This window comes from Numida meleagris, chromosome 3 (assembly GCF_002078875.1).
Source record: "Numida meleagris isolate 19003 breed g44 Domestic line chromosome 3, NumMel1.0, whole genome shotgun sequence".
Taxonomy (NCBI): domain Eukaryota; kingdom Metazoa; phylum Chordata; class Aves; order Galliformes; family Numididae; genus Numida; species Numida meleagris.
In genome coordinates this window covers 80,872,343-80,887,915 of record NC_034411.1, presented here as the reverse complement: position 1 = coordinate 80,887,915, position 15,573 = coordinate 80,872,343, and the positions used below count along the sequence as shown (strand labels likewise).

At 41.1% G+C, this 15,573-nt stretch overlaps 1 protein-coding gene across 9 annotated transcripts in view; it reads right to left on the bottom strand.

Moving 5' to 3' along the window:
• FILIP1 (filamin A interacting protein 1) overlaps positions 1–15,573 on the bottom strand; it is a 103,639-nt gene that overhangs the window by 2,718 nt on the left and 85,348 nt on the right. For 7 of the 9 annotated variants that reach the window (XM_021391696.1, XM_021391694.1, XM_021391693.1 and 4 more), the window contains 2 exons: positions 12,766–15,571; positions 333–6,677 (listed from right to left, as the gene is read on the bottom strand). In XM_021391696.1, the coding sequence (XP_021247371.1) occupies positions 6,471–6,677; positions 12,766–15,571 (3,013 nt within the window). In that variant the 3' untranslated portion in view covers positions 333–6,470. Of the gene's footprint in view, positions 1–332; positions 6,678–12,765; positions 15,572–15,573 lie in introns of those variants that run through there. The other 2 variants (XM_021391698.1, XM_021391699.1) reach the window with 2 other exon arrangements.

Sequence of the window (15,573 nt, the reverse complement as noted above, 5' to 3'; positions counted from 1 at the left end):
AGTAGGGTAGATTTTGTCACAGTTCTGTAAGAGTAATCTCTGTAGGAATATGATATCTGTAGGATATAATTATATATATTATTCTAGGCTTTTAGGTCTGAACATTTCAAGGAGCTATGAATTCACTTAAACACAAGTGTGTTTAAGTAAATTTATTTTTAATTAAGTAAAGTGAATTTATTTTAATGTCAGGAAAAGAGAACAAAGGTACGTAACATAAAAATGATCATTCTGATTTCGGTTTCCTGATGTAAGTTGGAATATCTCAGGGAAACACAGCAGTAACAACTGGCTTATCAAAAATACCAATTCTCATAATGAAGCACATCAACTGTCATTTTAATGTACGTTTAATGCATGTATGTAAATTTAATTTCTTCTTACAATATATACAAACGAATAACACCAAATGATACAGAAAGTTGCACATCCAAGTGACAGAAGCAAATCATCTATCAGTATTTCTATTTTTAAAATCCCGTTGAAAAAGAGTTTTTAAAGTGAGGAACCATTCATACCTGAATGATTTGTACTTGAATGAATTGTACCTGAATCTCAGAGCTGACAGCTCTGAATTTGAGAGTAGTTAATCCTCACTGCATCTTCCAAAAAGCCTTGTAAGGGCAGTGTGTCAGTAGTAATGGAGATTGAGAGTGAAGTTAACATCTTCAATGAGAAATGTGGCATAGAGGTCTGTCAGAGTGCACTCAGTCAGAATTAAGGGAAAGAGGGTAACTCACACTGATGCAGGGAGGAAAAAACACTCCCCTAGATGAAAACAAGTTCAGAAGATGAGCTCACAGAAAATTCTACCAGCAAACTACAGGTTTCAAACAGATTCAATGAGATTGGCCACTGATGTGTGATAGGAACATACAATTGGTCCGAAAATTTTCATGACTGCTGCAGCTTATGCCAAGCACCTGAAACACCACAGGATGGTAACTTGCTTCTTTAAAGAGATGACCTTCAACTTCTGATCAGAATCATGAAATGTTCGTGTAAATATTGAGCATATTTTACAACACATGTAGCACATTTCAAGCAGTAACATATGATTTGGCATCTAATTGGCATGAATCAACATATCCACGTGACTTCTGAGATTACTCAAATGCGACTAATTGCTATGATAATGTATATTCTGTGGGCATATTCAGAAGATTCACAAAGTGTTTTGTGCTTTCTGAAGAATCACATGAATGGATGTCACAAAAGGAAAAAGAAGATGGGCAAAATAAATAAAAATCTCTGCTTTTCTTCTGCTTTTTACTTAGTATGTTTAACAATATGAGCGAGCTCCTCTAGACATCAGAGATGAAGTTCTGTGCTCCATCATTTTCAGTCATACTTATGCAGACTTATTGCTCTGCTCATGACCACATTAGCAATACCCACGTAACAGTATTCAGGTGACAGGATCTAATCTAGAGAATGAAACAGAACACTGTTTTGAGTCTAGAACCAAAATCTCACACATCAGTGTATGCTAATCTGTATCTGATCATGAATGGGTTGGCACCTTTCCTGTTCTCCTGCTGCTCTACCTAAGCCATATGGGCTGGAATCATCACTACAGCTTGTATGACTATGCAGTCAGACAGAACAGGGCATTTCTCCAGTTGACAGTAAAAATAACCAAAATTAAAAAAAAATGTTCACCCGTTCCTAGTGAGTCTGAACTTAGGCTTCCTTAGCATTAGCATGGGTCCAAGGGAAGGAGCTGAAATCAGAAGTTAGGTATATGGTGACCTTTTTTCTAGTGCAAGTATGGATATAGATTAGTTAACAGCTATTACTGACTTATTTTCTGATTTAAACGGATGAGGACAGAGATTGCAGCAAGAGATATTCAGATTAGATACAGCATGTTGAGCAGGAAACCATTTAAACCCAGCCAAGAGAGTAATGCAGAGTACAGAGTTGTAACTTCTGAATCCTGCCCTGCCTCTCAGGATTAGGTGTCTTGCTAAGCCTTGCGAGAGGCTCCTTCCTCTGTTAGGCTCTCATACGCAGCAGACATCTCATGAAAACAGTAGTAAATCAGGCCCTTTCTCTCAATATCCTGAAAATATTTGAAGTGCTTAAAAGTCAGTGAAAGAAATGGAAATGTTCAGTTCTTACACAGATAGTCCATGTTAAGAGCAGTATTTCATAATATGGGGGCTATAGGTTCAGATTCCACTTGTGCCTGATGGGATTCAAATCTGTACCTCGTCTCTTTCAAAGACCACTGTAATTACCACTGTTACTCTGAGCTGAGTGCATTTTGCTACTGAAACTGTTCCACTTCATTGAAAAAATCAATACAGAGGAAAAGAGAAGGGAGAGAAAGAATGAGCATGAGTAATTCCTGATGATCACCTGGGCAGAGGAAGCTGGTTTTCTGCACTGTAACCCAGTGGTGGTAAAATACACATAAAGAAGCCCTGTAAATAAAGGCGTGATTAATTTCCTATGGATTTGTGTCTGAGAGTTTGATTCTTTGGTGTCTAGTAACATCTGAGGTCGGAACAAAACTTGTCCTTGCGGCATTTCTGACATCACTCTCTTGTGTTTGTTCTTTGATGTTGTTTGAAGGTGAGCTCATGCCACATTCTTTCACACAGTGGGGTTCTGCTAAGATCTTGCTCCTCTTCTCAGTCACCCTTTTCATTAAACTTGAAGAACTTCTTATTCTGGAGATCTCTGTTGCTTTGTCAAGTTTGGCTGAAATTGGTAGATGTGTTCAATGTTGTTCATCAACAGAGGACAGATGGAGGGATAGATGAACACAGACATTTCATCTTAGAAGCCTTCTTTTCACAGAAGGCCAGGCTTAAAAGCAGCCTTTGGAACTGGGACCAGAATCTAGGGGAACTCCCCCCCTAGTTCAATATCCTGGTCACTCAACCACTCTGTTGTTTCTGCTCAATGAACGCTGAACTCCTCCATGCAGAACAGCACAGCTTTTACAGGAGGGAATGAGAATGCCATCTTCAGCCCCTCAGCTGTCTGTCAGTGCTTGCTGAATTTGGTGGAGCTGATTGGAATTATCTCAGGAACTGCTGAGAAGAGGGTCCTGAGTCATACCTTTGAAGGACAGGCTCAATCAAAAGCTTGTTAAAATAAGCAGCACTACTACATACCCCTGTGGTATGTGATCTGTTAGGAGACATTCATGATTCTACAGCCACTTTAAAACAGCTACTGGTTTCCCACACCTTCCCCCTTTCTTTTTCTGGCTCAAGAGCTTGTACCTAGGCTAGGTTAGAATTAGTCTTTTTTGTCCGTTGCCAGATTCCTTTTAGTTCAAATCAGTTCTCCAGGTAAGTTCAAACACTTGTGCCAACTCATGGTCCAACTAGATGGAAGTCAGTATTATATTGGGTTGGAGTTGCCAATGACAAGACTACAACTTCTGGACCATGAAATTGTGGCTTTATTACTGATTTAAAGTCCTGAGAGGACATGAATACCTGAAATGTGGGTCTCAATTAGGTTCAGAGGTTGCACTGCTAGTTGGGCCACAACACTGGTAGGCAAGTGCAGCAGCAGAACTTCAGGTAGATCTTCAATGTGTCTCTGGTGCTCAGACAATTCCAGGCAAGCTGGAAGCTGAGCTGGAGCATTATGGACTGTATTTAGACTTGTTTGTCTAAATCACCTTTTGGAGCTGTGGTCCCTGTGGTCACTAAAAATACTGTCTTCGGATTCAGAAGAAATTCCAATAAAATAAAAACAGTTATGCTTCAACTTTGAAGACTTCTGAACTACAGGCTTTTTTAAAAAAAAATAATAGTAATAAAAAAGTATCATTATCTTACATTTTTTCTGCCTTTATGAAACAAGAATCTCAGCTCAATCAAAACATGTTAAAAATACTGAGTACAACTAAACACATATCTTTAGCTAACAGTCAAACTAGTTGCCTGGCTCCAACTCCCTGGAATTCTGCTGGGTTGGCTATGGAGCAAAAGTTTTTTGTTGTGATGTCCCCAGGAAAAATAACAGCATCCTTGGTCTGACCTGTCTGGAATTTCTCAAATCTGTCTCATATAATCCTTCTGACTCTATAGAGCAGTTCCTAGCTTGTGTCTGCAGTTCTGGTTCAGCTGTGCTAATTTGCATGTCTTGGATTTCAGATACTGTAAGTCCGGCTTATTTCTTCAGGTGAATTAGTTGCTCAGATCTTATGCAAAACAAACCATTTTTTCAACCACAGGCACACCTAGGATATTGCCCTAGGTAAGGCAACAGTTAACTAAGGAATAGCTTGATTCTTTGAAAAAAGGATATGAAAAGGAAGGCTTAAGCCAGCTGTAGTTCATCACTGTATCCACATTAGCTTGGGGCTCATGTTTGCAGTATTATTTAAACGGTTGTTTTGAACTAAAGATTTGTTTGAGTGCCAGTATTTAGAGGGACTATCCAGCTAAAAGCTCTTAATAAGTTTTCTTCAAACATCTGCTTAAAAGTCCACGTTACAATCAGAACAGTAAGATCTCAGCAACCATTTATTGTCAAACTGAGGCTTTTAGCTGAAAACAATTAGTTGAGAGGCTCTGATGCATTTCTGGAACGGTAACTCATATAGCTCAATAATTCCAGTTTCCAAGTTTTATCTGAAATAGTGGGAATTGAGTGCAATGAAAAATCTGAATCTGATTTTCAGGTGTCAAAGGAACCAGAACCTTAAAATTAGCAGGTACTGCAGGTGCTGCACAGATGGAAAAAAGGAAGCCTATTTCTTTTTGTATGTGACAGCAGCTTTCATATCACAGACAAAATGTCCTTCATGTTAATAATAAAATGCCAGCTGTATTCTGGGATAATGGCCATATCTGGATCTTAAATTGGAGAGCACTGTAAAGTGCAGACTGAAGATTAAACATTGCTTGGATTGACTATAATTTTGTCGACCTTCTGTGGCAAATTCTTCCATCAAATTTCTTCTCCCAGACAGAAAGCCATTTAATATTTCACACACTGGTGCATTTTCCTTTCCGTGAATTGTATTTATTATTTATTGGTTGTCTTCCTGCTTTTCCTTCTGAAAGCTATTCCTAACCAGTCCTTTACAGCTTTCTGTGGTGGTTGAGATATACAAGCTTTAAAATCCTAATTTATCAGCCTGCTCAGCTCAGTTTCTTTTTTTGCAAATTTCTTCTGTGAAAATTGATCACTTAAAGGAAATGATCTTTAATAACTTTAGTGTTATTAAATAAATCATGGTAGCAATCATCAGTATCCACACCATTTCCATGCTGGAACAATTCCTTAAAACATGCTTAAAAATGCAAACATATAAATGAAGAAACCACAAAGAGAGAAGAAGAAAGATGAATCTCCATGGTACTCTGAGGCGGTCTGTGCTTAACACAAAATACTTCAAACAAGTGAGAATTGAGCATAACTTAGATACCAGACTATCTCTTTCCCTGACTGTACCTGAACTGTCTTTAGGTAGCAATTGCTGCTGCCAGCAATCTGCGTCGACCATCCTTCTAACACATAAGGATGCTTGACAACTCGAGTTTACCTACAGAGCAAAAGTCCATCCAACAAGAAAAACTGCAGGCCCAGTGATGTCAACTGAATGACTTGCTTCAATGACTTTCATGGTCTTTGGAGCAGGCACAAATGGACTGGATTGACTGTAGTCAGATCAATGTTTTTCTGAGGCTTTTTTTAAAGAGTAAACACCTTTTGGCCCACTTCCTTCATCTAACTCCAGAGCTGGCAGTAACCCAGTCTAAGCCACAGAAGAGAGACTCAGCTGTAAACACTAACTACAAGCATAGTCAAGTTCTGGAAGAAATACACAGCTGCTTAGTGCTGCTGCTGCCTGAACTGTGCAACCTCCCTACTCCCCTGAATTTTGTCACTGCCTAGAGAAAGCAGCTCACAAGGGAGAAAAGCTGATCTAGCGGAGAGATTCCTAGAGAGAAGGCTGGTCATAACCTGTGGTCCTTTCTCTCTGCCTCTGCTGTATGTGAGGCACTAGCTTTTATTGAAATAAAAGCTCAGGGGTACTGCCTCCTGGCATTGCGTCCCTAGGTACCACAGCATCTCAAAAATGTGGTTATAGCCAGGCGCTCCGTGCAGTAGCCAGGACAGAAAGTGATCTGTTAAGCTGGAAGACAATTGTTTAAAAGTGACTGATCTTCCTTCAATCTATTAAGAAGTGACCAAGCCTAGCATTAAGAATTCCTAGGCTGGATTAATAACTTGGTGAAGTTGCCCATTCTCATTTCCCAGGCTGAATATACTCCTGATGTACACTGCCTTTTTGATGTCTCTTTTCCTCCTTCAGTAAGAAAACAAAACGATGTTGTTACTCAAGTAGTCATCACACACACTCATTAGTTGGTTGTGAGTGACAGGTGAAGGGCTTCGTTAGTACGGACAATCATGAGCAACTACACAGACAGGGGGCTGTAGTTCATGGTAGCAGTAACAGCTGCAGAACATACCCCCCGAACCTGCCATCAGCCCTGACCCCCGCCCAGGGAGCCAGAGCCACTGGCTGAAGATTTCTTCAGTTCTATTTTCATAGACTGAGTCTCGGCACGAGGCTCGAATTTTGTCACATTTCCTGCTCCTGAGGCTGCCACTACTGGCTTTCCTGCTTTCATACCTTTTGACACGGGAATACGGGTGGGTGTAGGTCTCAGGGATGACCCATCCTGTGCTGTCTGCAAAAGAGACAGAGAGCGAGAGAAATGACATGAACTGAGGACTTTTTCTTCTCAAATATTCTCATATATTACACTTTTCACAAGTTCTTCATTTACCGCTCAAGCAACAACGTCCTAAATCATGCCTATTAGCAAATAACATTTGAAACCTGTCTGTAGCAACTACTACCAGAGCGAGACAAAGGTACAAAATCAGGGTGAGACTAGTTTTCCAGAGCTGGGGACCAGTGTTTTAGATCACGATGTCATAAGGATGGGAATCCCTGCAAATCTCTGGTTCTGCAGCACACCACAATGCAGGACTCACTCAGAGGCTGCTGAGCCAAGGCCAAGCTGTCAGACAGGTACAATATCAGCACTGCACATGGACACTGATGAGCATGGGCCCTCAAAATAGAATAGCCACATGAGGCTAATTGGCTAATTGCCATATTTTCAGAGCTGGGACAAGCTCACTCAGTCACATAAAAAAAATTGCTTCCCCTACTTCAGTGGGCCATGGCTGGGACTAGTTATTTCTGCACTGGGAAGTACAGAGGTAGGAGGAAGCAAATAGGGCCAAAACAGAGAGACTGGGCCAATATTTGAATTTCCCTTTCCTGTTGCTGCAGGAGGAAGGATGTGGGAAATAATTCTCCTACTGGGAGTCACAGCCACAGCTTGCTGACCTCTGGCAAAGGCAAAGTGTGCCAGGGCTACCGCAAGGCAGGGCAGACATGGCCATTCTACCTGCTCTGTCGTGACAACACCCTCCCCTAGCACTCTTATCCTCAAGTTTGTGGACTTCAGAAAAATAAACCAGGGCCCAAAACAATTTCGTAACGTTTCTTTCTTCTGAAGGGAGCCAGCTGAGGACCCAAGCGCCCTGCCTGGAACTAGCAGATTCAACACCACCCCAGCCACAGATCTGCGCCCAGCTGGAGTGCCAGTCACAGGCCAGGCAGGCCTCCTACAGCTTTGAGAATGGCAACCCATATGCATGTTTAGGCAACTGAATTTCACTGTGTAAAGATGAAAGAAGCACTAGGATGGGACAAAAAGTTTCAGAAGAGCCAACACATCTTTTCCGTCCAGATAATGTTGGCCAAAACTGGAAGCAACTCCTTACATACCATGACTTAAAAGAAACACTTGTAATCATGACAGTTCTGAGAGAAAAATGTCTTTTATCTTCTGCAGCATGCAATATAGAGACAAATGTTAACAATGACAACTTCTGCATCTCTGTTGCAATTCAAGTTTGACTTTTTTATTTTCAGATAATCAGCGAAGACTTTGTTCTCACAAAAGAGAACACCTTTCATGAGATTCAGAAATCCTAGCTAGAACTACCTGCTAAATGACTGAATCTTGCAACTCGTGGCATATAAACAAAATAAAAGTAAACTTCTGAAGAAGAGTGGATTAGAGGGTCGTTTCAATTCTAACACATATTCATTTACTTTAACATGTTTTTAAAAAATGCACCATGAAAGAGCAGTTTTCTCTCTGAAGGATTTCCAGCCAGTAGCATCAGAGCTGTCTGTCTGCACCCTGAGCATTCAAAGGAAAACCATTCCTTAATCTTCTAAGAACAGTTAAAACCCCCATGTGTACACACACAAAAAAATCACAATTGGAAAACTTGAATGCTGTCTGCCTGGCAGGAAGGAAGCCATTTTCAATAACTAAAAGCAACATTTACAATAGTAGTCTAAAGGCTAATATGGAACTCACATGTAGATGTCAAAACAAGTTAGGCCCATACAATTCTGTAGGGCAAAACATGCAAATGCATTCCATCAGCTTTGGAAAATATGTCAACATCCCAGAGAACCCAAATGACAAACATCTTGTGCTCCCTAAAAGAGCTCCACAGTCTGTAAACATGAGGCAGTCAAATGAAGTAGCTGGAATCCCAGGCATTTCTTCAGCTTTATTCGCATGTAAATTATTAACGAAGGATTTGGGTGCTTTCAAGTTACTCATTTCAAGCCTAAATCGCTCAAAATCACTGTGAAAAGAACTCTAAGTGGCTTTAATTTTTTTTTAGTTTCCTTCATTATGGCATACAAAAATGTTGAGTCTATGGAAGCTAATGCCCACTTCGCAGACAGCTGCAAGAGCATTTTGTGTTTGTTAAGCCAAGGAAAACAGCACAAATGCAGCTCTTCAGCAAGCCGTCCCCTTTGGCAGGGTAGCAGTGGAAGCAGACAGGGGACACAGTACACTTCAGCAAAGTCTGAGGCAGAAAACACATACAACCGTCTGTCTCTTGGTAATTCCTTCAAAACTGCAAGCAATTCCCTCCAGCCCTGTGTGTTCATAGGCTGTGTCTTTTCTTCTGGTTGATGCAGGAAGCTCTCAATTCTGATGCAGCCAGCAGGGATAGCTTCACAGGAAGGCAGGGTGAAGTCACTCAGCTCAGAGCTAGTTATATGTGGTACTGGAACACTGCGGTCAACTTTATTGTATTTGATGGATACACAGAAGGAGAGAGTATTCATGCACATGTTTGCTTTTGGAATATTTTAATAACAAAGGTGAGTTTTCAGCATTTGTTCTTGATCAGATCAGAGACCAGCTTGCCCTAGACAGAAATGGTTCAATTCCTCAGCTGACATGATAGCACCTATTGCAATTTGAGATGCTGTGGGCTGTTCAAGCTAGCTGCACAGGACGAGTAGATAAGAGGGGATCTAAGGAGACCTGCGACCTCTGATATAGCAGCTGGAAGCTAGGTAGGGTGCTTGAGAGTGCTTAAAATGATACAAAGGAAGCATGTTTAGGCGACTAAATCCTGAAAGGCAGTTACCATCAGACTGGAAGCTTAGGAGTGGGTTTGGGTTTTGAAATCAAAGTGGCTACGGTTATATGTTAAATGCTGAATTCAATCCAGCGGGGCTAGCCTCTGTCACATCAGCATGGGGCTGCAGGATGCATCAGAGCTCCGGCCTTGGAGGCCCAGGGAATCCAAACAGAGGCTGTAAGAAGGGGACAGACTCTTTAGCAGGGTCTCCTGTGGTAGGAAAAGGGGAAATGGCTTCAAACTAAAAGAAACAAGACTGGATATAAGGAAAAAGTTTTTTTACAATAAGGGTTGTGAGGCACTATAACAGGTTGCACCCAAGGTGGGTGTCCCATCCTTGAAGACACTTAAGGTCAGGCAGGACCAGGCTCTGGGCAACCTGATTTAGTCTCTGTTTATTGCAGGGGAGTTGGACTAGATGACATATAAGGGTCCCTTCCAACTCAGATGAGTTTGTGATTCTATGAAGTACTTGAAAACATTGAGGCCTTGCTCAGAGAAGCCAGTGAGCTCAGGTGCCAGGGGAGACAGTCACTGAGAGGTACCTCTTTTGGCTGCTCTTTTTGGTTAACTGCTCAAAAACTTCTCAACTCTCCTTCAGGCACTTGGTCTTTCTTTGGACCAGGGTCCCATTTTCTCTACGTCAAAACTGTCACAGACTCAGAAGAAGGCTTGAATCAGGGAGACAGATAACTGCAGCTACTCTACTGTACAGGTTGCTGCCAATCAAGAGTAGTACCCCTTAACTCTCCATCTGCTCCACCATGAAGCCACTGTCTCTGTTTTTGGGCTCTTGGGCAGGCAGACACCACAGGCTGAACCTTGAACAGTACCATGTGTGCATCCTAGTATTAACTTCACTTGCAGTACTGAAGATAACTCTATAAATTAAAATTGGAAAATGAGTTAAATGTTTTCAAATATAAAAACAGTAACTGCGAATTTGTGGTAGTGACAGATGAGAACTAGAAATTTCAGAATTATTTTCCCCTTTGTACTGTGTTAGGACACTGTAAAAAGTACCTTGTATGAGGAGAGGTAAGAAAAAAAGCAAAACTGAGAAAGCAGCTTTGTTTCAGTTTGTCTTCTTTGATTTCATGAGCTTATACCCTCAAAACATTACCAATGTTGGTTTCTTCGAAGGTTAGTAAATGATTGCAACTTGTTTTTCCTGACCAGGGCTATTGCATGTGTTTATAAACTAGGCATCTGCAAAACAGATGGTGAATATACAACTTCTATTTTTTTTCAGAGAGCTAGGGAGGAAAAAACACAGTTGGGCTTGTTAGAACTTCCCTGCTAATCTGATATGGGCCTTAAGATAAAGATAAGATAAAGTAAATCGTATGGTTGAGCTATTTTCTTACATTCCAAATCAGGGATGAAGTGAAGAAAGAAACTACATTTCAGCCAGATGAAAACAAAATAAAAAAGCTTCTGTCTGCCACAGTTCAGTGCATCAAAACAGAAGAGTCAGACATCTAGTAAAAAAGAATGAGGAATTCTCAAAAAAAAAGTTTTTCAAGCTTCTGAGAGGCAAAGGAGTTTATAAATGAATTAACTTGAGACTTTAAAAAATGAACAGTTTCCACTAGCATGCAGGAGTTCCTGTAAAACATTTCCAATGCACTACACATGTGAGGAGAGAGAGACTGTACATGCAATCCCAAATAGATCAGTACGGTAAATGCAAATTTCTGTAAATCAGAAGCCTTAAATGGGAATGGCAGCATCTCTCTCTAAGTGTGGAAGTGCATCCACATCTTTGAAGGTATCTTAAATACATTTTGACATTTCAGCTTAGACAGAGATGGCTAAAGAGTGTGTTGCCTGAGTCAACTCCTGAATGACACGGGAAAATGAACAGGGCATGACTTGTCAGTATTTGTCAAGATAAAAGAAGGAGGCCGTAACCAGTGAAAGTATTGCAGTAAAAGGTAACAAACAAAAGACAGCATTTTTCTACAGCCCCCAAATGAATTCGCTGCTCTATGATGTTGTGGAAAAAACAGTACAAACAAATTCAAAACACAGTTAGAACAGATAGAAGAAAACTCCACCACAGTCTATTAAACACAAAGATGTGGCTACAGGCTCTCGTTCAGAAAGAAATACTCACCTACTGCCAACAACTGGGAACAGACATTGAGGAAAACATTACTCTCTGTTTATCCACTTAAAATAATCTTACCCTAAGTAACTGCTACAGGCTAATGTCTAGCTAAATAAGCTTTTGGATTAATATGGTACTGCTGCTTTTGAATGCTGGTCAAATTCTTCTTTCCCAATTAAAACATTGCAAAATGATGTCCAAGGCCTAGTAAATTTTAAGGGAGAGCATTATTAAAAAAGGGAACCACCAGAGAGAGAAAGCAGCAAAAAATACGGTAGAGAAAGCACTTAGAAAAGCTGAGAACATTAGTGGGACAGAAAGAACTCTGGTATTCACTGGATGAAAGGGACTTGGAGCACAGAGCAATGGTACCACATCTGCCTATACATTCCTTCAGAGTGCAGTATTATAGCAGATATTAATTACATTATAAATATAATGAGATTCTACCAAAGAAATATCAGCCTGCACTATCAGATGCTAAGGACTCTCCAGCTGGGCCAAAAACCATTAAGAAAATTTTCAGAAGTCAGAATTTGCAATTAGCAAAAATTGCAGTCGTCTCCATCATCCTTTGTCCCTTTCTTTCTCACTTGGAATTTTACAGGACTGCCATTATATTCAGTAGCTTTGCGTGGACTTCCTTTCAAAGTTACTCCTTTGGGAGATAATGCCAGAAGTATATTAAAGGGCATTCATAAACAGGAGGAAGACCAACTTTCTACATGACCAGATAGCGACAGAACAAGGGGGAACAGTTTTAAATTAAAAGAGGGAAGATTTAGGTTAGATATTAGGCAGAAATTCTTTACTCAGAGAGTAGTGAGGTGCAAGAACTGGCTGCCCAGAGAAGCATTGAAGGCCAGGCTGGATGGGGCCCTGGGCAGCCTGATTTGGTGGGGGCAATCCCGCCCACGGCATGGGGTTGGAACTAGGTGGTCTTTAAAGTCCCTTCCAAACCAAGCCATTCTATGATTTTATATCCTTGTCCAATACTGGCATAAAATTACCCATTTCCATCACAGGCAAATTCAGATCTCATAGCTAAGCTTATAGCTGAAATACATGTAGGGCAGTCTAGAGTATCTCTTCCCACTCATTCTTTCCCTGTTGGTGTCTCAAACCCAAACTATGCTCTCCCTTCTCCTACCATGAAAGTTACAAAATGGGACTGTGCTGCTTACCACTGACTGCGTTCCTCGTGTGGAGGACGTAGTAACAGGTGTTATAGTGATAGTACTTGTCACCTTGCTTGCTGCAGGCCGTGAGGACAGGTTGTTCCGGGGCGATCGAAGGACAGTACCAGTGACAACTTCTTTTTCAGCTGCTATGTTCATCGGTCGGACTGTTATCACAGGACTTGCAGCATCTGGTGTAGCACCAGGAGAGCGCTTAAACTGGGAACCCAAGTGGATGTGGATTTTGTTGTCTTCTGTTGTAATAATGTTGGCATTGGCATTGTATTTACGGATTGGAGATGGGACAGTTTGTTTTTCTGGTGTTACTTTGAAAACAGCCCTTCCCATGGTCATGTCTTGTGACTGTGGAGAAACAGAGATTTCTGCTGGTGCTGCAGATGTTGATACTGTCATAATCTGAATTGGTGATGCAGGTCTGTCGACGAAAGGTACTCTGCCTCCCTCAGGAGACTTCTCTCTGGAGAATGTTGTTATAGTGACTGGAGACATGGAACGGTCTGGGCCCAATGGACTTTCACTGCCTTTTCCTTTTGAGGGCATAATATTTGGAGAGGGAATGATGGTTATCCGTGGCTTCTGATTTCCCAAAGTAGGAATGACAGTGGTACTTGAAAAAAATTCCTCTGAGGTTGGGCTGGTTATCTCCAAAGTAGCTGTGCTATTCTCATGGTCTGGTGTCACCCGAATATGAAGAGGCTGACCCTGCTTTGGTGAAAGGACAACCTCCCCAGGATGCGCTGTGCTACTGTGGGTTCGGGCTCCTTTATCTGGAGTTGCCTGAGCCCCAGGTTCCCTCTTTCTCATCCATGGTATCCAAGATTTCCTCATGGCAAGTTCATTTGCTGCTGGGGGGTATCTCTCAAGCACTGAAGAACGCTCCATGGGTTTTTTCAGACCCACCTGTCGCAGATTGCTCATGATGTGATTCTCCTCCTGGAAGGACTTCCGTATAAACACAGCTGGAGTTTCTTCTTCTGCTGCTTCACTGCTCACAGCATCTGTTTGCACACCTGTGGATGTCACAGGAACATCAACCATTCTTCGTCCATTTATGCTAGGCCTCAGAGCACGGCTGTAACGCTTAGAAAGTTCCAACTCTCTTGTTAGATTCAGAACTTCCTGCCCCATGCTCTTGTTTTTATTTTCTTCTTCTATAAACCTTTGCTGCAGAACCGAATAATCAACTTGGAGCTGAGAAAGCTGGTCTTCTTTGTTCATCAGCTCATGGATTTTTTCCTTCAGAGCTTGAACTTCTGCTTTCAAATCTCTGCTTTTAGCCTCTTCCAGACGAAACCTGTGCCTCAACTCTGCCTCCTGGCTCACTGCTTCACCTTTTTCTATTGCTTTGTTTTTGGCAATCTGGAGCTTCATCTCCTCCAGCTGCTGAGAAAGTAAGTTAGCTTTATCCTGCTCGGTCCTAAATTTCTGCTCTAGCTGATCATATTCGTCTTCTGTCTTCATCAAATCTCCTTCGACCACTTCCAGTTGTTTGAGACGCTTTTTCAGTCTTTCAATCTCAACAGTAAGTTCCTTAATCTTGTTGTCCTCGTGACAGCTATGCTCTGGTCCTTTTCTAGCTCGACCTCTTGTAATTTCTCTCTCCACTTCCTCCATGCCATCAATTCTTTTCTTTAACAGGTCAAATCGACAGCTTAGTTCAGAAGATTTTTCTTCTTCACTTTTCAGCTTAACAATTAACTCATCCCTTTCTTTTGTCAAAATAGACACCTTTTCCTCCATTTCTGATTTCAGTTTCAAAAATTTCTTACTTTCTTCTATCAGTTTCTCTGTTACATCCATAACTTTCCCTTGTTCAACTTTAAAATTCTTGTTTAGACCCTCAACCCTTTTTTCCTCCTGTTTTATTTTTTCCATCATATTTTTCCGTTCATCAACCAACATTACAGTAAATGACTTGAGCTTCGTTAGGTCATCTTTTAAGCTCACTTCAGCTTTTTCCAGCTTACTTTCTGATGCCTCAAGGTCTTTCACTCGAGTCTTCACCAGTTCCAATTCATTTATCAAATCCTTAGTTAAATTCTTCTCTTTCTCCAGGCTGATGTGTAGCTGGGTGCATTCAGATTTACTTTTACTGAAAGCCTCTTCCAGCTTCTCTAGTTCTGACATTCTCTTCTGCAACTTTTCCACTTCAAGTTTCAACTCTTTGTTATGGTGCTCTTCCTCTTGCAGTTTATTTTTCAGCTCTTTACACTGGGATTCGGTTTTTGTGATTTCTTCGTCTTTTCCCTCCATTTCAAGTACACGCTTGCGGAGATTTTCCACTTCCGCCATTAAACTAGAGTTCCCACATTCCCCTTTTGCTATTTTATCCCTTAGTTCTTGAAGTTCCTCCTCAGTTTTTTGAAGACTTCTGTTTGTTTCTTCTAGCTCCTCTATTCTGCGAGTCAACCCAACCAACTTGAGCCTTAGCTGTCTATTATGTGATTCTTGATTAGCCAGTTTAGCAGTCATCTCCTCATGTTCTTGAGAAAATGATGAAGTTTTGTGTTCGAGTTCTGTTTCTAACCGCAACAGTTTTTGTCCATCTTCTTTTGCTTTTGCAGAAACAATTTTAAGCTTTTCTTCTTCTTCCTTTAGTTTTTGATTTAAATCTTGTATTTTTTGGCTTTGTTGATCAAGTTGTTCAATATGCATTTGTCTTTCATCCACCAGCATGAGTGCAAATGATTTGAGCTTGACTAATTCTTCTCTTAGTTTATTGAGTCTCTTTGTGTGTTCTTTCTCCTTCCGGGCTTGATAGATCTTCTCCTGCTCAAGAAGTTTCTTCAACCT